This window comes from Balearica regulorum, chromosome 1, assembly GCF_011004875.1.
Source record: "Balearica regulorum gibbericeps isolate bBalReg1 chromosome 1, bBalReg1.pri, whole genome shotgun sequence".
In the NCBI taxonomy this organism is placed as follows: Eukaryota; Metazoa; Chordata; class Aves; order Gruiformes; family Gruidae; genus Balearica; species Balearica regulorum.
In genome coordinates this window covers 116,358,933-116,383,117 of record NC_046184.1, presented here as the reverse complement: position 1 = coordinate 116,383,117, position 24,185 = coordinate 116,358,933, and the positions used below count along the sequence as shown (strand labels likewise).

The window sequence follows — 24,185 nt, the reverse complement described above, 5'->3', positions numbered from 1 at the left end:
GCCAATCAAGGCTCCGCCAGGCCCGCTCTCGCGCCAAGGGGGTCAGCGCGCAGGGAGGGGAACCGGGGGGAGGGGACGGCCGGGGTCCCTCCCCACCTCCAGCGGGACACGCTCTGCGCGGGCGGGCGGCCCCTTTATTTTACACAAGGGTAATCTAACCCAGCGCCTCTTTCTTTCCCCCCGCGGCCAGGCTGCCGGCCCCGCGCTGGGGAGGTCACGCAAGGCAGCCACAGGGCAGCCGCCGGGCGGTGCCGCGCAGCCTGCTGGGCTGCGTAGTCCTCGCGTGCCGCTGGGGGGCGCCTGCTCCCGCCGCCTTTTTTTGTAGCGAGTGACAGCCGTCCTAACCAATCACGCATCGGCTTTTTCGTCGAGCGGCGGCCGCCGTGGCCAATCACAAGCTCACGTGGGGCCTCTCTAACGTCGCGGCTGGGAGCGGGGCGTGGTGCTCGCGGTTGCCGGAGGGCGCCGAGGTAGGAACACGGCGGAAGTACCGGTTTGCCATGGTAACCGCCGGTCGCGTGGGTGGCGGCGTTTCCCGGGAGCCGCTGGTGCGTTGTCTCGGTTGCCTGGGGCTCTTCCCGACGGGGGCCCCGGGGTGAAGGAGGCTGAGTGCCTCGGGCGGGCTTGGAGCCCCTCAGTTTGACGGCGTCTCTGCGCAGGTTTTTTTCCGGGCCCGGCCCTCGGCGGGCGCTGAGGGGCTGCTGTGGCGCCGCCGGTGTCACGGCGCGGAGGCAGAGGCGGGCGCTGGTGAGGCATTGGTCCGTGCCCCCGCGCCCAGCCGCCCTCCAGTGCGGTGAAGCGCTGGAATAACAGCGGCGCGGCCGGTGGCACTAGCGGAAACGGGCGCAGCTTGGCAGCTGCCCTTGGGGAACGTGTGGGTGCTGGGGCCGCAGCGCGCCGAGAGCCGGGGCTCCCTGCAGGCGGGGCCGGGCCGGGCCGGGCTCCGGCTGCCGCGCCGCTCTGCGTTCCTGAAAGGAGGAGTGCGTCGGGGCGGTCCCTTCAACCTCGGGCGTCCTCTGAGGTGTTAGTGCCGGCTGCCAGAGGCACTACAGTGGCCGCGTGGTTTTCTGCCTCTGCTCTGTGCTTTTCTTTTCCTTATAACTTGGAAGAGACCTCTTTTTCGGGGTTGGTTTTTTTTTTTTGTGTGTGTGTTTTTTTTTCTCTCCGAAAGGCTTTTGTTTGTTGAGAACAACATACTCCAAGTTGGGAAACCAAAAACCCAAGTTGTGATTTTTAATGAAGTAATGTGTAAGTTTTCTTGTATTCCTGCACTGGTTATATTGCCCTTTGTGCTGCCTCTGAGCTAGTCAAATTGTGTGCCTTCCAGCCTGGGTGGCAAACAGCCTATCTACTGCGTTGGATCACCAGTCAGTAAATCCTGTGTATCATTTGTTGCCTTTTGCTGTATATCCTCAGTCCCTAATATTTGCTATGTTATGGTCAACAATACATATGTAACCTGTTGCAGGTAATGCCATATCTTGCCTTATCTGTCAATCTGTTTTAAAACTTACGTATTGGAAGGACTCATAGGCCATGCGTTGCTTGCAAACAATTGTTATTCTGCTTATAAAGTAATGCAAAGCTTTAGTTACTTGTTTGCTCTTTAGCTACTACATGTTTGGTTTCTGTGTCTTTTTTCAGATCACTATGAAGGCCCTATATTGTCAGCAGAATTCACCTGGAGAGGAAATGACATTTGTCTTCCAGGAAAGAGTGAGTTCCCGTCATAATAGCACTATTAATTATTCAGTGGAAGAAGAGAGTGTGACTGAATGCCACAAGGGAATTTAAAGCACATAACTTTCCTGTAGACTTAAAAAAGAACTGGTGTAATCCTTGCACATACAGGCAGGTAAATGAAGTAAGAGAGGTGTATTTTACCATCATCATGCAGCACTTGGCAAGACCAGTGCTAGATTTCTCTGTGCAGTTTTGGTGTCCATATTTTAAAAACAAGTTTTGCAGGCATAACAAGTGAACCCTGGTTTCATATGGATTCACGTCTCCTGGTTGGATTTTTCTGGCCGCTGAAAAAGTAGAAATATAGCTTGAGAAATTTATTGTGTTTAGAGTGTTCCTACTGTTATTTTCTTTCCTCTTGTGAGCTCTTTGCTCCTAGTGAGGATTGAGATCACAGTGCAGCCTTTTTCTCAGAGTCACCAATAAGTCTCCTTTGTCTAGCTACCTATTTTCCTACAACTTAAAGGAACAACAGGAAAACAATTTTTCTGTCAAATTTAGCTGAAACTGTTGTGCTAAAGAGTCTTTGTCAGTTCGATGTAAACATTAATAGGCTAAGTGCGTGCAGGTGAGCTTGTGGCGTAAGTCTAAAACAGGATGTCAATGAGTGTATGTCGATGCAGTATTGGTGTCTGAAATGTAGAAAAATGCATACGTGGTTTTGAACCTGTGTTCTTAAATCTCTTATATGTACAAAATAAATTACTATAGATACTTACGTATACCTGTGTAATATAGATACCTAAATATACCTATAAGCTGTGTATCAAAATGAAAAAATATAGTACTGATGCAAGTCTTGCTTGAGCAGCTGCAAACTCCCAGTTGTGAAGCACATCTAGTGACCCACTTGAAGAGAAGGATGCAATGAGATCAGTGATTTGGATACAACCAAGGTGCATATTATGGAGCAGTCTTAGGTATACTTAAACTGGTTGTGAAATTGTGCTTTTGCTGAAAAGGTTTGTTCACCTTTCAGTGGCACATTCTTGTTCTCTTCCTTGTAATGGTTTTAGGAGTCATGCAGCTGTAAGGTGAGATGGATCAGCCTACTTATCCAGGTGAAAACTAGTAATTTGTTGCAAGTTCACATCATCGTGATGGCTCCATGATTGCTAGCTCCACCACAAAGAAGGGGATGGGAATATGTAGATGCTGGCAACAGGTGAGCCAGACAGCTCTGGTAAGGTCGAAAAGTCAGTAACTTGGATGAAGAATTTCCATAGCAAACCTTCTTTATATGGTGCTTGGCCAATTCCTAATAATGACATATTTAAATTATGGGGGTAGGAACCAGTTAACAGCAGAAACATTTCATCATCTCTTTTTGTTCTTAAGACTTGTATTCTTTTATAAAGAAAAGCAATTTTATTATGTGCATTGTAGCAGTACTTGGGTTCATTGAGTTATGCATACCAAAATGATAGTTCCAAAAGACAATACAATTTTAAATTTACATAAATTCCATAAGTCCTATAGATTCTAACTTTTTCTTTTTTTTTTTTAAACCAGAGATGTGGTATTCATATAGTTCAACAGTTTAATGGCTTTTCTGTGTTGTGGAACAAAGAATGAGAACCCACTTTAGTTTGAGGAGCAGGAGGTCAGTCTGACTGGCAAAATGCCTTGAGGTTTTAAAGGCACAGCATGTGTTTAACTCAGCTGGGGTGAGAAAAAGTTCAGCTCAATATTCCTTGGACAGAGGTTACTGTTTCTGTTGCTAAGCCTAGGAGAAAAGCAACAGCTGTTTCTTGGGAAGAATTTAAAAAAAAATCAAAGAAAGCTTAAATGCTTAAAAATATATCTTAACTTCAGAAGTAGAAACAAAAACTCTCTGATGACTTTTCTGGTAAGTGTTTCACTTCCAGTTCCAACAGGCATCTACACTGCAGACTACAGTAAACATGGAAATACATGATTTTGCCTCCAGTACCTGAGGTAGCTCTTCAACAGCTGTGTGGGTTCCGCAGTCCAGAACTCAACTAATTAAACACTTTAAAGCGGTAGTACTCAGCTACTTAAAATCATTTCAGATATCAATCCCCAAACCAAAATTTGAAATAGTAAGGAGAAGCTTCATTAGTAGAACACTTTTATATGTGAGGTAGCCATCATTTGTGGGACTTAACACCAATTCTTATCAGTGCTGTTTCTTTGACATCATCTGGACTACTTGAATATTTACTTCAATAAGTTTGTCAGTACAGTGTGTCAGACATTCATGTCAAAATCATCTTAAAATTCTCCATCACTCTTGCAATATAGTTTTAATATTCAATATCTGCTTCCTTCTATTTGTTAGACAGACACTAGGGGGATAATTACATACTAAAGTTCTTTCAGATAAGGGTGTGGTATTTAACTTGCAGAAAAAAGAAAAAAACAACAACAAAAAACCAGAAAAATCATGTTAGAGTCTGAGGTTTAGTAAGGTCTAGTGGTCAGTTTGTAATAGTAATATACATGTACTCAAAATGGTGTTGTAAATCCATTGTGATATCAATACCCTTTTCATTGGGGGAAAAAAAAAATCTTGCTCTAACTACAAAACAACCTAAAACAAAGACTGTGGAAAAGTGCTTTCAAGAGCTTGAGAGGATCCTACTAGCACATTCATGTTGCATTGTATAATGTAACATCTGTAAATTTGTCCTAGGAAAACCTTCCTCCTACAAGAGGCAATGATGTGAAAGTACAAGTCAGAGCCTGTGCACTGAGCTGGATAGATACAAAGGTATTTGCTTATTTTTTTATATAAAAGCTAGAGGTGTTTACAGTTTCTGTTGAAGATCTAAGCCAGGGCCTTAGCTGGTAATTGGCACGGTTCCATTTATGCCATCTGAGGATATGGCTTTACTGCTGAGAAAGACGGCACAGGATAGATGTGGTATTCTTGCATATCTCCTTAAATAAAAAGCACCTGTAATTTAATTCCTAATTTATGGAGAAAGATCAGTTGTCATTTGTGAGTTCTCTTATAGTAAATCCCTTTTATCATTCTCTGCATACTGATTTTAAGTCACAGTTTGGCTTGCCTGTTAACTCTTTTTATTTTTTTTATATGCTTCTAAACTTAAATACAGAAAATCAGTGCAAAAGTTTTAATAATAAACGAGGAGTGTGTCTACTTTTTTCCCCTCCACGTAACATTTTGGTAATGGCCTAACTTTCTTACTGTGAATATCAAACACTGTAAGATGATAATAAATATGCAGATTTTGAGCCTTAGTAAGAATGTTCTAACCATTGTTTTCATCTAGCTTTTGTCAGAAATTAAACTTGAGAAGGAGCTTCTACCTGTTGGTCGAGAAATTTCTGGAGTTGTATTGGAAGGTAAGTCAGTATAATTGTCTTCTGAGGGTATGAAGCAAGAATTAAGGTGTAGTAATCCAGAACAAATAAATACTGTTTGTATGGTACACCTTTCTTAATGAGGCTTCCCCTAAGTCAATAATGATACTGAAATGAAAGTTAAAAAAGGAACTGAACTCTAACTCCTGCATGTCTGTTCAGAGTTAAAAATAAGTTGCACAGCCGCTTTCTAAATAAAATATACTGAAATCTTAAGATATTGTTATAGCACGTGCAGGTAATATTTAATTTATTTGTTAAAATCATTTGTTGGAATAATGAAGAAAAAGTAACATTCAGGAATTTCAGCAGTGTTTCACTGACATATCCACCTTTGATGTGTAGTTTAAAGCCTGGATCTTTCAAACACATATACGTGTGTGTACTTGCATGTAATTGTTTGTGGATGGAGTGACAAAGTTTAGTGAATTAAACATTTGGTTTTGGTATGTGCAAATTGAATAAAAAATTTTTTCACTAGCAGGGTATATTTTTAGTTTTGTGAGCTAGTGATAAACAGTGCTTTCAAATGCATGTTCAATTTCAGCTATAAACATTTATCTTCATACCTTCTTTCCTCTTTTTCATGTATTCTTCTTGAGTTGGAAGAAAGGTGACCTTTTTTCAGCCAGATGATGAAGTGGTGGGTAAGTTAATGCTTGTTTGCTTTATCAACTAACGCAATTAGTAATCTTTTTATAATGAGCAGCTGAGGTTATGTTCATTGCTAATGCTAAATTAGACATATTTTCAAAGATTCAACTAGTGTCACATGAATAAACTCTTATAAATGAGAATTCTAAAAGTGTTCTCTTAGGGAAGTTTTTGGGTTATAAGAATGGAAATTCAGGTCCCCGGCTAACGTAATCTGTCATAGTCCTACTGCATTCACCAACTCCTTAAGAATATACACATGGGTCCAATTAGCCATGTGGAGTGAGTGTTCTAAAGGCAACCATCTGAATATATACACAATTATTTGTATTTATAACAGCATCTTGATGTAATTAATATGTATCTTTTTGATTTCTGTGGGTGATACAATGTCTAGGCTTATGTTTCATGCCTTCCTGAGGACGATATAAAAAAATGTATCTAACTGCTAGTGATGAATCTCATCCTTCAAGCATACTGAAGACTGTTCAGTTTCTTCTATGTCACCTCAATTTCTGTTTGAGTAAAGAAATCAAGAGTGGTCCTGACTTAAATCTGCAAGTAGGTTCACCAGTTCTACTGGATTTTCTGAGTTGCCAAAATCAATGCACATACTCAGGTGTTTTGCTAAATGCAAGGCCACATTTTAAAAGAAATGCTGATTCAAGCTGCTCGTTTTCCAGAATCTTAATTTTTACTGCACATTAGAGTTCTTGAAAGTGGACTTGTTTCTCCCCGAACTTAACTGCAGGGAGTCCATGCTTTATGATCCTGCTATGACATTATTGTCAGAGAAGCCCGTCAGAAAGGCAAGTGGTAATCACTGTACTTTGTTGTTTAAAAACGGACTTCCAGGTTAAAACACAGAAAGTGTTTGGGGCTTTTCTTTTGCTGGTAAAACTTTGGCAGACCTTTTTATCATTAGTTTAAATCTAATGGAATGAGATGTGTGATTATTATTATTTATTCACCACAGAGGGTACAATCCTTACAGTTGGGAATTAATATTCCATTTTATGGGGTACAGAAGTGGCTTTGCTTTGTTTAATAAAGTAGAACAGTTATGGCCAGGCATTTTCTGGTCTTGCATATGAACTATGAATAGTGTCATTATTGTGAGCAGTATTGCTCATTTGGTTAAATATCTTACTGACATATGCTGCATCTGTTGAATTATTTTAAAATACTATTTGTGTTTCAATCACCTTCTGTTGTAGCTGAAGGAATACTGTTTCAGTAAGTAGTTGGGGGGGAAAAAATGCTCTGAAAATGTGCTATGTGGACCTGAGAGGTCTAAGTGATGTTCTGAGTGGCTGTGGGAGGGTTGGGGTTTTTGGTGAATTAGGACTTCATACCATTCTTGTTAATTCAAATATAGAATATGTAGTTTGAATCAGTTAAGCTACTTCAGGGTCAATCTAACATTAAGGGAATCTCTACTTCGGTCATGAAACAAGGAGATTCATTTTGTCTGAGACTTCTGTTGTCTGTGGTTTTTATTCTTGAATAATGAATGTTTGTGAATGCAGGTACAGAAAATCAGAATTACACGTATGGAAATAGGAAGATCACTAAAACAGCATTATATATTTTTAGCCCTAAAAGAAAGAAAACCCACTTCTTTAAATACTGAAATCTCCTAGTGCTCCCTTTCAAACAGATGTTCAACCTTAGCATTCCAATACAGATGCTATAAAGCCAAAAGATAGGAGTGAGAAATATTTCTATTAGGGTAAATCTTTCCTAACAAGCACTACTGCCCAGTTACTATTGCTGTGTATAGTTAATGAATGAGCAGATTTAAAAGGAAATGAGCTAGTGCCAAATGGTTTGGTTACTTGTGTGCTTAATAACATCAAATTGTCCCAAAATATACAATTGTCAGAAAAATATCTCTACTTGAATTTTACATAAAAGCCTGTCCTTCTATCGAAGAGTATAGTCGTGGTAATGCTCCTTACTGAGTTTAGCAGTAATAATATGGTAATACAGTCCTTATTTATGAGTCTACTCTTTTTCATGTAAGAATAGTACTGTGCTCACTGGAAGTACTTGGGGTGTTAAATCATTAATCTATTCATAAAATCATACCAGGTATTGTTTCTTGCTTTGAAGTTTTTCTGATCGCTCTTTAATCTTCTAGAGGAGATTTCTTTGTCTGTATAATGTATTCTCTTATACGTAATCATAGCATCATAGAATTGTTTGTTTGGTTAAGGAAAATACAGTTGTAAAACCTCAAACCAGCCAAAAATCTTTTGTTTTGAGATACATTCTTGACTTTCTTTCAAAGTCAGTTTTATTTGTTGCTCTCAGAATCTTTTAGCACTCAATTATGCCATATTCCTTATTACAGTAAATGCAGGGAAAAATATTTGGAGAGTTAAATTGGCAACAAACACTTGGAGATGTGAACCTAAATATAAACATACGTGCTTAGATTTACTGGTCAATAGCCAATTTGCGTGTCAGTTCTTCCATATGCCCTGTTACTGAATACATACAATCAATGCACGAAAGCCCTGTGCTATATGGAGTATTTCTGACAAGTAAGGTGAAAAATCTGATTTTGTACTTGTGTCAAATGATTGATGTGTATAGCATAGATAAAATAAAGGTGTATACTTCATGCTGGAGCTTCTGTAAGCATTATGAGGTATACTAAGGGGCATGGTTCTTTAAGATGCCTATGTCTTTCCCTCAGTATAAGGGTCATGTTTTTGTGAATGATTTCAGGGTCTCTAAAACCAATGTGAGTTGACAGCAATGTATAATGACTCCTTGGAGGCTGTCTTGAGTGTTAGGAGATAATGTGACTTGTTCCTGAACTTTTGTGTCTGTCAAGAAAATGAATGTCTTCATGTATTATTCATTCTGTGTTTTGCTTTTTCTATAGTAATGTTAGAATGCAAACTGGTTTAGGTGCCAAGGCTATTTTAGTTTACTATAAGGATTTTTTTCTTAACATCTGAAATAGGATGTTGTATTAATCATCAAAATCTGAATGATGTTTTAGGATAGAAGAGATATTTCTTAGGGACTTTCTTTCATACATGTTTATATTTTGTATGCTAAGTTAAAGGATTAAAGGATGACTTAAGTTATAAAAGTAAGAGAGAATTGATATGTTGTAAGAAAGTGTGTTCTGTTCTGAGATTCTTGTCCTTCTTGCATTATTTCCTAATTGCACAATGGCTGCTGTAGATAGCTACTTTAGACTTTTTATTACTATTCTTCTATAGCTAAACCCTTGAGATATCTGCAGATGTATACAAGCACTGTAGGGTAACCAGCCAAATTTGCTGAGGATTTTAAGCTAAAGCCCTTGCTTTGGTCTAAATAGAGTATAAGATTTGGATGGGAGAGGGAAGAAAATACTGTTTTACCAAGGATAGAGGGTACATACATTCCAAAGACTGGTCGAATGCCAGAACCTACTGTTCGTGAATCATCTTCTTTGGCCAGTGGAGAAAAAAAAGCACTGTTGTGACTAGGATGGATTTTTTCTTTTTTTTTTTTCTTTTTTCTTCTTGTTCTGTGTTTGTTTTCTCTGTCTTCCATTGGTGTTTTTTTCCTTCAGTTCCTCTTTTCTGTTCCAGCTTTTTAAAACAGACTCACACACTCTTGCTTCTTCTTCCTTGGCTTCTTTCTGTCCCTTTTTTGCTGCCTTTGCTAACAACACAGGTACAGGTGTCAGGATGGAAGAGTAGAGGTATTTGTAGTGTGGCTTGGAGTGTGCCATTTGCAGTATGAGAGCTCAATTTTCTTCTTTGTTAGCCACAGCCCAGAGTAGAAACAGGAGCACTCAGCAGAGTGAGAGCAGTGTGAAATGAGTTCAGACGTGACTGGACAAAAACTAAGCTTGCCAGTAGCAAAAAACACTCAGTAGTGTCCCTGTTCTTTCTCTCCCCAAACCCAAACTGCTGTTTGGAGCACCTTTGGAACCATCTTGTGCACTGTGGCCATAGAGATTACAGGCTGTTACCTTGCCAAGGTTTTTTTAACCTGTCATAAACCTGAGAAGGCGGCAACTGAACCAGAGACCAAGTGGAAGTAGCAATTTCACTAGGAGCTCATTTTGGTTATAACATACGCTTGTTTGAAATTAAAGGTCTACATTCAATTTTGTTTCAGGAATTTTGCCCCTGGATTCTGAAGAGTCGGGTCTTTGTGAAGTTATTCTAGTTCATGAGCATTATTTGGGTACGTAATTCATATGTTTTGCTAATATTTACATTTACTGTATCTTTAGACTTCAGTTTAGCTTTCCTAATAGGGAGCTCATTAACTTGGACCTCTGGGCAAACTTGTTCTGTATAGCAACATTCATTCTGTCTATTCGACTTGTTCATAGAAGCTTTTGAATACTATGTACTCTCAAGGGCTTTTTCTTTGCTGTTATCGTTTAATGGGTTAATGTTTTGCCTAAACCACACAAGCTGGCTCTTTTTTTTTTTTCTTTTTTTCCCTTCTGACTTCCCTTTTTGGTGCTTCGTTGTCTTCCTACTTTTTCCTACCTCATCTGTCACAAAATTAAATGAGAAGAAATTTTCTTTTTTCCTCACTTTGACTCAATCTAGGAATATCACTTGTGACCGGACTAACAGATGGAATAAAATTAGCAGACTAGAAGCTGGAGAAAGGAATTTTCAGGGAATAAAGATCAGGGAAAACCTAGTATTGAAACTTTCTTTTCAATTATTTTGAGTTTCCAGTTTCCCCTTTCTGGGCATAGAGTGCTTTAATGTGTAGACTACTAAATTTGGGAATCTCTGTGCTTCTCCCAACAGTTTTTGTTGTGTTACTTTGAGCAAGCTACTCTTTTGCTCAAATTAGTTTGTATTGTGTTTCTGCAACTGTCCATGAATTCAACCGGTGTAGTTATGAGGTGACTCCTTTAAATTTGTTTATACCAAAACTGAATCCCTACTTTGATTGTGTAAAATATGGTAAAATATCCTCTCCATGGTTTGGTTTTTTTAATATATGTGAGAGGTAAACAAGCATTAATTATTTTGACTTGTTTGAAGATGAAATCTTCCTGACTAGCTATGACAGTTTTTGCAAAGTCAGTCATGGACTCATGGAGATGAAAAAATAAGGTTTATTCTTTCTAACACCTAAAGAACACATCAAGCAAAACAATATATAGAGGTTTGTGCTGCCTTATCTCTATTTACAGTAACTATAGGCAGAAAATATTTCTGGCTTTATGTTACCTTCAGTAGCTTGCTTTGTGCTAAGTAGTATGAACTGGCACACAAAGTGATGATGCCGGTGATGATCCCTAGAATTCTTTTCCAGCACACTGACAAATGATCCCAGGGGATCACACTGCTTATGGTGGTTTATAGCTTCCCTGATTCAGGCTAAACTGTCAATTCTTATGCTTAAAGGGACAGACCAAACTTTTCCTGTCTTTTTCCTTTCTAGTGTGCCTCAAGAGGATTGCACTTACTTAGTTCAGTTCTGTGCTAGACTCTCAGCTAGGCTGTGATGCTTTTGTAGCTTAGTATCAAGGTCTCTGCTATATCGTGTAAATTGCTTACATTAAAAATGGTGTTTGAACTTTTCATTTCTAGTCAACAGAGTACTCCATTAACATTACCTCCCCAGGCTTTTAAGCATATGGATAGAATGGGAAAACTGTTAAGTGTCTTGTAGGTAGAGACAACAGAAAACAGAGATGATAAATAATGTTATCTTGACCTTTATCTCTCTTAAAATGTGTTGTAACCTCCAGAAGCTGTTTATACCAATGGATTATGAAGTAGTAGATTCTAACCCATAGAGAAGGAGAATTAGAAACTCACGGGTTGGAACTCGCATTGTATGTTTTCTGTGTCAGAATTATCTTTTTGAAAAGAAGAGACCTTCTCAAACCATTTCTGTCAGGAGGTTATGGTAGGAAGTGTGTCTCTTTCTCTTTTTTCCTGTTTAAATACTGTATTTGTATTTGAACTTGCTTGCAGGAGTGCTGCAGAAGCCAACTGATTATTCTTGGAATAACAATTGCATTTTCCACTTTGACTTTCTTGTAGCTGACCTAACACTGCCATGAGCGACAACATTGGAATATTGCCTTTGTGAAATAGATCATAATTACACCTGTAGATGATTTCACTTGTACAATTTTCTTTCATGGTTTAGAAATTGATGAAGTCTAAAAACTAATTCTGAGTGAAATGCCAGGGACTTGCTGGTTTTTTTCCCCATCTGTTTTTTGTTTGTTTGTTTTTCCCCAAACTTAGTTCGTAAACCAGAAAAAGTTTGTTGGGTTGAAGCAGCCGGGACTGTTCGTGATGGTGTCCGAGCATACACAGCTTTGCACTACCTTTCCCAAGTCTCTCCTGGAAAAACTGTCCTTGTAATGGATGGAGCAAGTGTAGGTAACAATTGTGCAATAACAACAATTTTGGAACAGAAAGATTACCGTTGCTGTAAATAACTGGCTTTTCACCAGAATGATTGGCTTTCTTACAACATACTAAACTTATCAAGCCTTGTATTTTATTCCTGGCAGTGCCCTTAACTTAATAGATTAATAGGAAAGGCCCTCCCACATAAGATACTGAGCCAAGAACACAGTCCTTGACATCTTGTGTGGGTAGTACAGAGAGGTAGTTCTTTTCTGGTGTTTTACGTTGACATAGTTTTACCCTAAGCCCTCAGGTATAACTGGAGGAAAGTGCCTTAATTTTTTATTCCTTTCCCACCAGTGCTTTTAAACTTCTCTTAGATATAAATAATTTCATTTGCATTACTGCAATCTTTTTTGCTAATGAAGATGTAGAACTTGCCTCAGCCAAGATTCGTTAATGTAAATGTGGCTGGGGCTTTTTCCTTGGTAGCACTTCTTCCTTCAACAACCAAGCAAGCTCAAAGCTACAAGTCACAATTGTAGTTATGGTACTCACGTTACATAAAGTAGAATCCGAGCTATTTTGTTGAAGAGGAGAGCTAGTTAATTACTAAAAGTTACTTCAGAGCTTCCCAGTCAATGAAAAGACTTTTCTGGCCTCACTTAGAACAGAAGCAGATCTGGGAATATTCAGATTCTTGGTGCAGGTGTGTTTTATTGAGGGAGTAAGTTCATTACTGGATACTCTCCTGACTTCTGAATGCCTGTTGTGATATAATCTTTCTTAAACAGCATCAAATTGTTGCTGTAAATAAATTCATCTACTTTTTTTTCTTTTGCAGCCATTTGGTACAATAGCTATTCAGTTAGCACAACATAGAGGAGCTAAAGTAATCTCTACTGCATACAATCTTGAAGATAAGCAGTACCTGGAGAGGCTCAGACCTCCTGTGGGTAAGTTATATTCTTCAGTGTTAAAGTTTTGCTAAAGAATTTATCAAAATATTTTATTTTTTTCTGTTTAGTCTAGAGATTTATTTCTGTAGCTGAAAACTGAAATACAAATTTATACATAGTCAAATAGTTTTAAAAGTTATTCTGTACTCCATATGTATGTAATTTCTGGTTTAAGTGTATTTAATGGCATTTTTATTCTTCATTTAAATTGTAATGACTGTCTCTCAGTACTTTCAATCTCACACGATAATGCTTGAGTGCTGGCTTTTGGCCTAACGACTCAAGAAGTCTTTTCATGTTGTAAAGTTGTTGCTTGTGAACAAGAAGGAAGCATTACTAAATCACCAGTATCACAGTGCGTAATCTAGGTACCTGAGCCAGAGTTCAAATGTAATCGTATGCTTGAGATACAGTATTCATCGAACTCAGATTACTTCTAATAGGATTTTATCAAGCTGTGTGGCAGCTCAGTTTCAAGTACTGTCATAACTGTAGCTGGATGTTCAAAGGCTCTGCATTTTCCTATTTTCTAAATGAGCTTTGCATTAGACATCATACTTGCATTCGTCTATGACTTCTTCCATTTCTTCTCTTTGATACTTTGAGGGAAACTTCCCCAAAACTTAAGTAACGGTGCTGTTTGGACTGTGGGATGCTACTAGCATCTTTCCTGATCAATTTTTTTCTCATTGCAGCGCTGCAGAGTGGAGGAAACTAGAATATTTCTTTATTCAGACAGTTTTAAAATAAAGGATGGAATTTCAAAGTCCAGTTTGATTGCAGTCCATGAACTTTGCTGTACAGTGAACAAAAGGTTAAAACTAGTGTCTGATATTTCCTCCTCAAAATGCAAAGACTGCCACAGTATAATCACCACGTTTATTTGTCAGTGTATGATTTTTGTTGTCGTTGAAAGAAGTATAGGTGAGAGTAGCTGTGTCTCTTGTAAGAATGCCTTTGTGAGGGAAAGTATTGTGTAGTCAACTACCACGTTTACATGTGTTACAGTTGCACCAATCAAAATGTATATGGGTTAGATGAGATCTGAATAAAAAGATAATGTTGAGGTTAACTGTCCCTGACTCTGACTCCTTTCTCCTTCGTTGTTTTGCGTAGTAATATTGTTAGCAATCTTGGCTTTCCAAACAGAGAATTAGAGCAGTTTTCAAATCTCTCTTCTTAGCAACTCTCTAAAACCAGGCATTGCTGATAGGCAGGTGCACATAGTATTGTCCTTGTGTTCTCCCTGCTGGCTCAAGTATAGCAAGCTAGAGAGGGATGAAATAAGCCAGAGATTTGCTCTTTAGACACAGAGAGAACAGAGTTCTTGTCAATTTTAATTCCTTTCTGGCTCCCGAGAACAGAACTGGCAATGGAAGCACAGAGACAACACAGTGTGCATGTGCATTCTGGGGCTGCACGTTCACACACATCTGCAGTGCTGGGGAGTGATTCACTTCCAGCCTACCAAGTGAGTATTTAGCTCTTCCAGTAGTGGCTTTGGAGTGCTGATAATGCAGCAGGAAGTGGAGTGCTGTGCAGAGGTCATTACACAAGAGCAGGGAGAAAGACATTTTTGCTGTCTGACCTAAATGATCTTCAACAGGGAACTGCAAAGTTTTATGTTGGGAATGTAATCATTTCTTCTAAGATCTGACAGACTTATTTCTCTAGGCTTTTGTATTACTTCCAATTTTTTGCAACTTCACCAAAAAGCTATTTTCTCCTTATTTCAGAAGTCATTTTACTGTAATAGTAGGCACTGCAGACATCAGAATGTAAGGCGTTTTTGTGAATGCTGTTGATATGTAGAGGTTTGTTATGCCAGCTGTTACAGGGTGAAAGAGTAAATACAAAAGATCTAAAGCTTCGCTTTGTAATATTTCATGAGTATATTTTGCTAATGATATGAAAACTTTATTAGCTCAGAAAGGACTTTGCAATTACTTTTATTGTCATAGTCCTGTCAGCACATATGAATATGACTTTGGGTTGCTTGGCATATTTACTTTTTGCTGCTGTTTTTAAGTTATATGAATGTTGATAGAATAAATGCTCTAAGTAACCCAAGCGTAGCTAGCTATATCTAAGCTGCCTTCTCATGTCTGTGGGCAGAGGCTTTTGCAGTTTTCTGCTTGTTTAGGGGTTTTTTTGTTTAGTTTTTAGCAAGAGTCTATCAGTTGTCAATGAGCAGCGGTTTGTGTTATCAATGTATAGCGTAACTAGCCGCTTCTTAAAATGGCTGAAATAACCATCTCTTGCAGTGGAAAGGTCATTGCTTATGTAGCCCAGGTATGTGCTTGTTTCATAACAATAGGAATTTAATTTAGTGTTTTTGCAAATGTTTGTGGGACATAAATATTAGGGGGAAAAATTTAATTGCAACTTCAAATAAAGACATATAACCTGGATACAGCATTAAAAAGAGGAACAGTTTGAGTACGAAAGCACAAAGCACAACGTGATTTGGGGTGGTTTGTTTTTTGGGATTTTTTTTGTTTTTTTAATAAATATGATTCCAGTGTCTGAAGTAGAAGCTCCTGTTCATGTTTAAGGATTTATATTTAGACCAACAGGACGGGGTCTTTGCATGTCTTCAGTAATCTCTGGAGTAATTTAATAATAGTATGAAGGAGGGGATTGTAACAAATGTTGAAATTTTAATGCCCATATTTCAGACTACAGACAGAATATTACATAAATAATGTGATGAGTTTCTGTTAGAGAACAGAAGAAAAAAAAATATAACTACACAGATATATATTTCTTCTGTTCCCAAGGTTACTCCCTTCTTTTTTTTTTGTTTTGGCTTCTTGTTTGTGGTGGGGGGTTTTTTGGTTTGTTTGGGTTTGTTTTTTTTTTCTTTAAAACAATATTGAGCTTTCAGTGGATACGTTTCTGGTAAGAACTCATCAGTGATTTCATGGCTTTCTTGAGCATGTTCAATAAACAAGTAGCAGATCTTTTGTGTGACAGTTTTTAAACTCTCTAGCTGAATTTTGTGGGTGCAAGTAAACTCTAGTAGCAAGTTGTGGAAATACTGATATTTCTCACCAACAGTGAAAGAAGAGAAAAACTGAAGCCTTTGTACTAGTCAGAATAACGTTGCTTAGAAGTCATGCAGGTCACAGAAGAAGAAACTGAACTAATTTACAAATGTTTTGTGAGAAATTTTGCATAAATGACAAAGGATTATAGGAAATTATAGTATAATTTGTGTCTCAGCCTTTTCCACAGTGGAGAGAAATTGTTACAGCATTTTGTTAGGAAGGAAATTGAGTACGATTTTGATGAGTACTGTTTGAACTATTGTATTGGGTTAAGTAACAAAACTGTGGAAATCTTTGCTAAACAGAAATCAGAAAATAGTCAAACTGATAAAACTACTGCCTTTCTTTTGGATAGTCGGGCTTTGAGTCTATTCAATCCGAATTATTCTCAGAAAGTGAAACTATTTGCAGAAACTTGTCAAATTGTCATGTTAAGAAAAAACTTAACTTCTTGACTGAAGAAACTAATAAGAAAAGAATATTATGTGGGTTTATTTGCATACGAGGAATGTGACTATATATTAAATTATGACTATATATGTTCTCTTCAGCCAGATAAGTTGACTTCAGTGAAAAAATTGAATGATTGACCTAAGAATTTGAATGCATCTTATGATTTGATTGGAAGGGGGGAAAAAAATCCCAAAGCATTAACTGAGTATTTGTTAATACTCTTCTTAATAACCAGTTTCTTTCAATTCTTCTTCTCTTTCCTTCCCACCCCCTGTGATTAAATTCAAGAAGGCATACGGCAGCCTTTAGTGGGTAAGTACACATTGCAAATTTGAGTTTAATCCATTATGGTTTGGAAATGTGCCTCCAGATTTATTTGACGTTATTTCAGTTATCACTTTGCTATCACAGTCTTTGGCCTGTTTAGTTTCTAAATGTTTGTTCTGCCTCATAATTATGAAACAAAACTGAAAACCTTAGCTGCTACTTCTCTGCCCTAGTTATTCCTGGTGCTGTGGTTTATCTTTACAACCATCTATAAATATGGTATCGCAGATGTATGAGAAGAAAATGTATTAGTGACTTTCAATTCAGAAGTATTTCAAGAGGAGATGTACATACTTCCATAGAAATATTTATTTAATGACCCAGAGAGCCATTTAGAGGTTAAAAACGTCATGCAAAAAGTAATATATTACTAAGTTTATCTATGCTGTGAAATAAGTAATGATGTTACTAAGCATTATTTTAAAGAGAAGATAGATATTATAAGATTGAAAGACTTGTTGGGATCATAAGAAAAGTCAAGTCAGTACCTCATAAGCGACTGAATTTATTGTGGTTTTACATGTTTACTTCTGACTTGCATTGGGAGACAGGGCTCCATGCCAGGGAGAGGAGGGTTTTGTGTCCCTCTCTGATGTGGAAGCAAGAGAAAGGCTCTGCAAGGGACTGGCAGGAAGCAGTGGAGTTTATGTAAAGTCAGGAAAGCAAGCTACTCTTGGAAAACTCTCCCAAATGTTACTGCTATGGTTATTTGATAGATAATTTGAAAGTTGGGAGACATGAAATAAGGTGCCTCCTTATCTTTTGGCCACTCTCTCTTGCTTCAATAGCATGGCTAGTCACTCCAGAACTTGGTATTTTTGAAGGCACTATTGGAAAAGAAGAAAAGCAAAGAATGAACTTACAGAAGGATTTCTAATTCTTACAGGAGCATACTTTATACTTTTGACCTAAACAGACTTCTGAGTTTTACTTCTGCATTAAGCTAATATGTATTTTTGGTGTTGATCTTGCGCCATATTGGAAAATTAAAAAACTGTTGGCTAGTTTTTTTAATTTAGCTGCAAACTTGTAATACTTTCAGAATCTTTCTGTTCTGCTCTGAATCTAAACTCTACATTTTTATTGTAATTGACCAAACGTACTGCTCTTTCTAGCTCGAGTGATAGATGTGTCCAATGGAAAAATAGATGTGGCAGAAAGCTGCTTGGAAGAAACGGGTGGCCTGGGAGTAGATATTGTTCTAGATGCTGGAGGTATGAAAATCTGGTCTTCAGAGCCCCGTTAGTGTTTTATTATTATTATTTCCAAATAATATAGGTGGAGGCTGCATCACCTCAAATGATTACATTTAGTTGCTTGTTCCCATACAATTTTATGTATGTATCTTTACACAACAGATCTCCTTAAACAAGATCTCTTCAAGATCTCCTCATATCACCCTCTAGTGGAAGCATCTAATACTGTTAAGGCATCTGCTATATTTGTCTGAAATTTTCCTCTATTTAAAAATGAAAAGAAAAAAATGTGTTTGCAGAGTAGGGCTGTGACATCATTGTTTGTGCTACCTTATATTAATACAAAAATTACACCATAACTTGTCAACCTGTATTCTAAAACAATCAGAATAGTTGAAAAGTCTGAAGTTACAATTATTAGCTGAAATAATTGAAGAACTTCTTAAAGTCCCACTGAAATGTGTTAAAAGAAATATATATTGAATTTCTTAAATCTTCTACTTTCTCTCATATTCTCATGTAACTACCAGCATAATTTAATTATAGTGCTGTTCCACACAGCTGTCTGTCATTGTGTGTTTTCATACGCATATATTGCAACTCGTTTGTATCTGAAGATATAGGACTGTAAAGAATCCCAAGATACATGGTTTACAGTAAAGGAAAAGATGGATATTTCATTCTGAATAGAACTCTCTTCTGAGCTCGAATGAATTTGTTTCTCCCCCACCCCCCTCCCCACCCCTCAGTAAAATTATATAGTGCTGAAGATGAATCAACTTCAAAATCACCATTGCTGCCTCATAAGCATGATATCATTACTCTTCTTGGCATTGGGGGACACTGGATAACCACAGAAAAAAATCTTCAGGTAACGATACTGTGCCAGTAAGTTAAGTTTGTACTATGGTGTGTATATATATGGATGTGTCTGTGAGCTGCTGTCATGGCTGAATGGTTCCCCGCTGTTCAGTAACATCAGTTGTCACTTAAGAAAACCTTCATATCCAGAAAATGGGAAGCATACAGCATTAATAATAAGTGTTTTTATTTTCCTTTGGGACAATTTTGGGGCTGTCTTCTCCAAGATAAGAGTAAGTTATATTAATGGCTTGGCTATACTGACAAATTTTAAAGGACCTATTTTGTTTGACTCGGGGTATTAAACTGTTTGACAAGACAGAAAAGTATCATTTAAAGCTGTAAATATTACAAGCTTGCTAAGTTTTAAAAATCGGCAAGGTGTGGGGGTTTTGTTTGGTTTTTAACCATCAATATAAAATAACCATTTAACCTTTATTTTTTTAATAGGAAAATATAAATAACATTCTTCTTCATTTTGTTTAAGCTGGATCCTCCAGATAGCCATTCCTTGTTTCTTAAAGGAGCCACAGTCTCCTTTCTGAATGATGAGATATGGAACTTGTCCAACATACAGCAAGGGAAGTATCTCTATATCCTTTTGATGGTCATTTTGAATGCTGACTGCTAATATGAGTGGATGGAAATAGAACTGAAAAATCAACTAATAGATTCTCTTCTACTCAGTCATGTAACCACAGGCTTAAAGGTCAGTTTAAGCATGCAGTGTAACTAAAATATAACATAAACTCATGTTTTAAGCTAGTCTCTGCATTCCTTTTAAATAAATGTCTCTACATGCTTCATTAAAAGCAGTGCTGAAATAGAAAACACACATTCTGGAGAAAATGCAGTATTTTGGTTCAAGATGGAACTAATTAACCAATGATTTGATTCTATAAGGTTTTATATTATGCATATGACATTTTGGAATTCTTTTTTTTTATTTTGGGGAAGTAGATGCATCATCTGTAAATCTTAAGGCAGTCAGTTTAACTGTAAAAGTTAAAGGTTATGAAGCCAAAATATGTTTCCTTATTTGCAATGTTATGTACGTAAAATTTTTTGAGTGCGGGAAGAGGAATGCCTCCTTCGTTTGCATTACCTACATTTGGCCTTAAGCAACTAGGCTCCAAGCTCTCCTACTAGCATGACAGTTTTCAGTGAATTGCTTCAAGTAATGAAAGGTTGGTCTTTTTACGGCTTTAAAGACCCTCCCTGTTCTGTACTGCACTGCAGATTACGAGATCTGCTGAATCACTTTTGCAGTTTAGCAGAACAGCAGAGGCAGGTGAGGATTAAGTCATTATATTTGTGAAATGACTAACTGTACTGCAAGGATATCCTCCCCTCCTCCACTAAACTGCAAAGGAGATTAGGCAAGGTCAAGCACGGTAAGGACGTATTTATGGGATGCAGGTTATCATGAATCGGTTTATAGTTTGATATTTTTGTTGAATGCTTACTCTTACTGAGTAGTTACCCACATATAAAAAATAAGCTGACTAAACAGTAAGATTTCTTCTGTCGTCTCCTGGCGTATCTTTAATAACAACAGAATGTTTTATCACAACAGGCTTTAAAAGTTGAAAGGAAAAATCTGCTTGCCTTTTTTTTTTTTTTTTAGTATCTGTACATCTTGTGAAATTCTTGACCATATGGCATTAATATCATCTGAAGAAAACGCAAGGTGATCACTCTTTAAAATGGCTTGAGCTTTAAATATTAACCAGATTGCTATTAAAATGAAGGAAGGAACATTATTTTTTGAGTTTCCTGTAAAGACTAAATACAGCCTCATCTGCTGCGTTGTCATGAATGTTAGTCATTAACTCAAAGATCCTTTACAGATGCACAGTGGTGTGCCAAGAATTTACAGACTGCTACATTCCCAACTTTATTTTGATTTTTACCTCATATGTCTGTATGAATAGTAGGGATAGTTAACAGGTACCAAAGTCTGTCATCTTCATTCTGCACCAAAAAAATGCAATTGCCATTCTGATTGACAAATGCAGCCTGCACTAGTACAACACTAATCAATCTTAACTCTTTTGCTTTATTTTTCAAAATTCTATTTTCTGTATTTCATTTCTGCATACTATTTCAGGAAAGGAGGTTTCTGATATATAACCAAGTGCCTAAATCTGATCCAAAGATTGGAATTAACCTTAACTTTCATTTTGCCTTGATTCTAGTGGTTTTGTATCAATACAGGGCTCTTGCCAGCAAACGTGATTATAGAAAGATTTATCTGCAGATATGTTGTTACCTTGACAGTCCTCTTAGATACCTATCTTAGAAGATATAATGGAGAAATTATCAAGTAGCATTTTCAGGTGAGAGTTTTTTTTTTTTTTTTCCTTCAGCATTAGAAGTAGAAAACTCTTGTCAGCACTGTACTGCAAATTTACATTGGGATGCTCAGGAAAAGATGCCTCACATAGTTTACATGCAGCGGTTTATGGTCTATTTCTGTTTGTAATATAGCAAGCTAAGCACAAGGAAATTTGGTAAACCCCAGAACTATGCTCTATGTCAAAATTTAACAGTGGCAGCACATTCTTTTCTTGGTGGAGGAAGAGCATGTATCTGGGTGCTCAGCAGTGTGTCTGACTGAGAAATGGTGTTGGCTGTAAAAGATGTTAGGTCTGGCTAATACTCCTCTGAGAAGAGTGACAGCTTCATTAGGTACGAAGACTCCCATAATGAGGTGGGAATGGCAGGTCCTTTCTCTTAATGCAGGATAACAGTACTGCCGTTGAGCAAACACCTCACCACCACCTTTCTTCCCTCCCCCCCAATAAGGATATCTTTTCATTAAATTCTGTTTCCTGATTGCTTTAGGGCTCTTCCCTTTTTCTGTGAACCCAAGAAAAGCTATAAAACTTTTATTTTGTTTAAGGACTAAAGTTTACATAGTGAAAGTAAAGTCTCTAGCAGTAGTGCTGTGATATTTCTGTTGATCTGAGCATGCTCACTGGATACTTCTGACATAGTGTTCCATTTTAGGCCTCAGCTGGATGAACCAATCCCATTGTATGAAGCCAAAGTTTCCATGGAAATAGTTCAGAAGAATCAAGCAAGAAAAAGACAAGTCATCCAGTTCTGATAGACGATTTCCTGATTTCTAAGCCTGTGGAAGACAAAGCGACGTAATGTATTTGAGAAGTAAATGAGTGTACACTTTCAAATAATTCTGTAACCAGAATTTAAAGATCTTTTGTACCTCAGCACAAATGGTCTGTGAGGCTCCTAGGACTTCAAGGGTTTTTTTGGATCCACTTGCACAGAATATTCCCATCAGCAACTTCTAACGAGGCAGTCTTGACATACAAATCTTGTCTGTCCTGCCCCAATTACAAATGTCAGGAAGATCTACAGGCAAACTCAGTTGCTGTTGTTTGTCAACCATAAGAAATTAAAGAGAAAAAAAAAATCTGGTGGTTTTTATTAGTACTACCTTCTCCAGCCCCCACCAACATTCACCTTTATATTTACCTTTTGCTTTTGACCACATTGAGACTTAAAGACTTTGATCCACATTTTAAATTGTTATTTAATTGAAAGACAGGCAAACCATTGCCATCAGAATTGGCAAGGATGCTAGAGGGGAAGGATATGGTACCCACAGTAAGAGTTCCCCCCACAGCTGATTTTCTTCATTTTAGCAGCCAGGCAGTACACCTAGTAAATCTAGAGTCCATAAGCTGATACAATTGCATCATTCTGATGTTTGACGCACTTCATGTATCTTTGAGATCTTTCCAGTAAGACCTTCCTATGCTGTGCACTTTCACTTCCCTTCTTTTACCTGCAGTCCTACGCCTAGCATAGCTCAAATCTGTTTGTCCAATGTTCTCCATTACTGTGAACCATCTGCAAATCAGCAGCAGGGAAGGAGCTGCTGTTTGTCTGTCTTCAAAGCGTGTGGCTTCCTACTTGCTCTTATTTGAGAGCAAAAATACTTTTTTCTGTTCAACTGTGCTATTCCTTTTCACTGTGGGGATGGCTCAAACAGTGGACACTAGCACTTTAAACCAGTGTAAGAAGCTGGAACATTTGGGTAGAAATAGATTGTGTAGAACTATCATTAATCTATTTTCTATCATTCACCGGACTTGTAGTAGGTTCTTGATAAAAGATGTGAGAGAAGCATATAAAAGCATGAGTAAATCTTATTTTACTACTAATGTGATGTAATGCAACCTTGAAAATAAGTGATGCTTTTATGCATGTGTGTACACACGTCTAAAGCATGCGAAACCTCTGTTTGACATTTATTCTGAAGCTTTGTACCCAACTGTTTGTTTTTTGCTGGTGGTGTTCGTTTTAGCTTAAATGTTTGCAAAATAAAGTAGATCAGAGGAAACAAGAGTTAAAAAACAAGGTTTCGTAAAACAGGAACAACCACTGACAAAGCTGCAGAAGAAAGATTTTTATAGTGTAGTTTTTATTTTACTAGATCTTTTGTTAATAGATATGTTGCTTCTAACTACGTATGTAAATGTCTTTTGAACCTCCTGTTCAATAGACTAAGGCTAGCTAGTGCTGAAGAGGTCTTGGTCTTTCAGCCGGATCAGGTTATGAAGCAAATGTCTGTCCTTTGGGTGTTAAGCTGCCTGTTGGTGCATTTAGTTGGCTGAGATGTCTCAGCATTTTCTAATGCTCTTTAGTAATGCAAGGTTTGGATTTGCATGGCCTTGAACAAGGGGGCTGACGAGGCTCCTTGAGCAACTGCCTCTTTCGCCCATTCCCTGACAGAAGAAAGCAGCAAGGAGTTCAGAGTGCGAGAGCCAGGCTCCCCAGCTCTGGGCAGAGAGGCTGCCCTGTGCTTGCCTATTCCTTCATAGCTGTGAGAAGAAAGGCGCAGGTGCTTCGCTGCTACCTGGACACTGATCTGACAGCCCCATGAAGGCTGCTGTGGTCTCCTATAGCACTAATAACGGTGTGAGCCATGCCAGCTCAGGCTCTTGCCCAGGTTTCGCTAAGGATGCGTGCATCTGCTGTGGTGAGGTTAAGCCCTGTACAGCCAGATGACGTGTGTACGATACATAGATTGCTGTTAAGGGCAGCCACATGTCTTCAAACACAGCTTTGCATCTGGATTAGTTTTATAATCTATCGCTGGTTTATTTAATGGCCTTCAGAGCTGTATTTTGGAAAAGAGGATACGTCTAGCATGGGCTGACAACTACTGCCCATTTTTTGGTGGCAAGGGGATGGGTGCCT

General features: G+C 38.1%; 1 protein-coding gene across 10 annotated transcripts; it reads left to right on the top strand.

Annotated features, from left to right (window-relative positions):
* The first annotated feature begins 12 nt into the window (after window positions 1-12).
* CRYZL1 (crystallin zeta like 1) lies at window positions 13-23,321 on the top strand. Of its 10 annotated transcripts, none has more exons than XM_075771154.1 (15): window positions 329-470; window positions 1,172-1,248; window positions 1,645-1,716; window positions 4,400-4,477; window positions 5,004-5,076; window positions 5,697-5,741; window positions 9,883-9,951; window positions 12,000-12,133; window positions 12,952-13,063; window positions 16,858-16,881; window positions 18,012-18,110; window positions 18,842-18,963; window positions 19,441-19,546; window positions 21,247-21,292; window positions 21,966-23,319. In XM_075771154.1, exons 3-15 carry the CDS (start codon window positions 1,651-1,653, stop codon window positions 22,063-22,065), a joined length of 1,074 nt encoding a protein of 357 aa, XP_075627269.1. In that variant the 5' UTR covers window positions 329-470; window positions 1,172-1,248; window positions 1,645-1,650; the 3' UTR covers window positions 22,066-23,319. The 10 variants fall into 10 exon arrangements, with proteins under 10 accessions (XP_075627258.1, XP_075627269.1, XP_075627239.1 ...); XM_075771133.1 differs by having other exon boundaries at window positions 464-548; XM_075771163.1 differs by lacking the exon at window positions 329-470 and adding an exon at window positions 929-1,023.
* The last annotated feature ends 864 nt before the right edge of the window (window positions 23,322-24,185 follow it).

Bases quoted from the DNA above. Each gene is read 5' to 3' on its own strand.
- CRYZL1 (XM_075771116.1), top strand. From the start codon at position 501: ATGGTAACCGCCGGTCGCGTGGGTGGCGGCGTTTCCCGGGAGCCGCTG. The intron at 9,952-11,999 runs GTACGTAATTCA...CCCCAAACTTAG, and splicing joins AGTTCATGAGCATTATTTGG to TTCGTAAACCAGAAAAAGTT. The intron at 21,293-21,965 runs GTGAGAGTTTTT...GTTCCATTTTAG, and splicing joins TTATCAAGTAGCATTTTCAG to GCCTCAGCTGGATGAACCAA.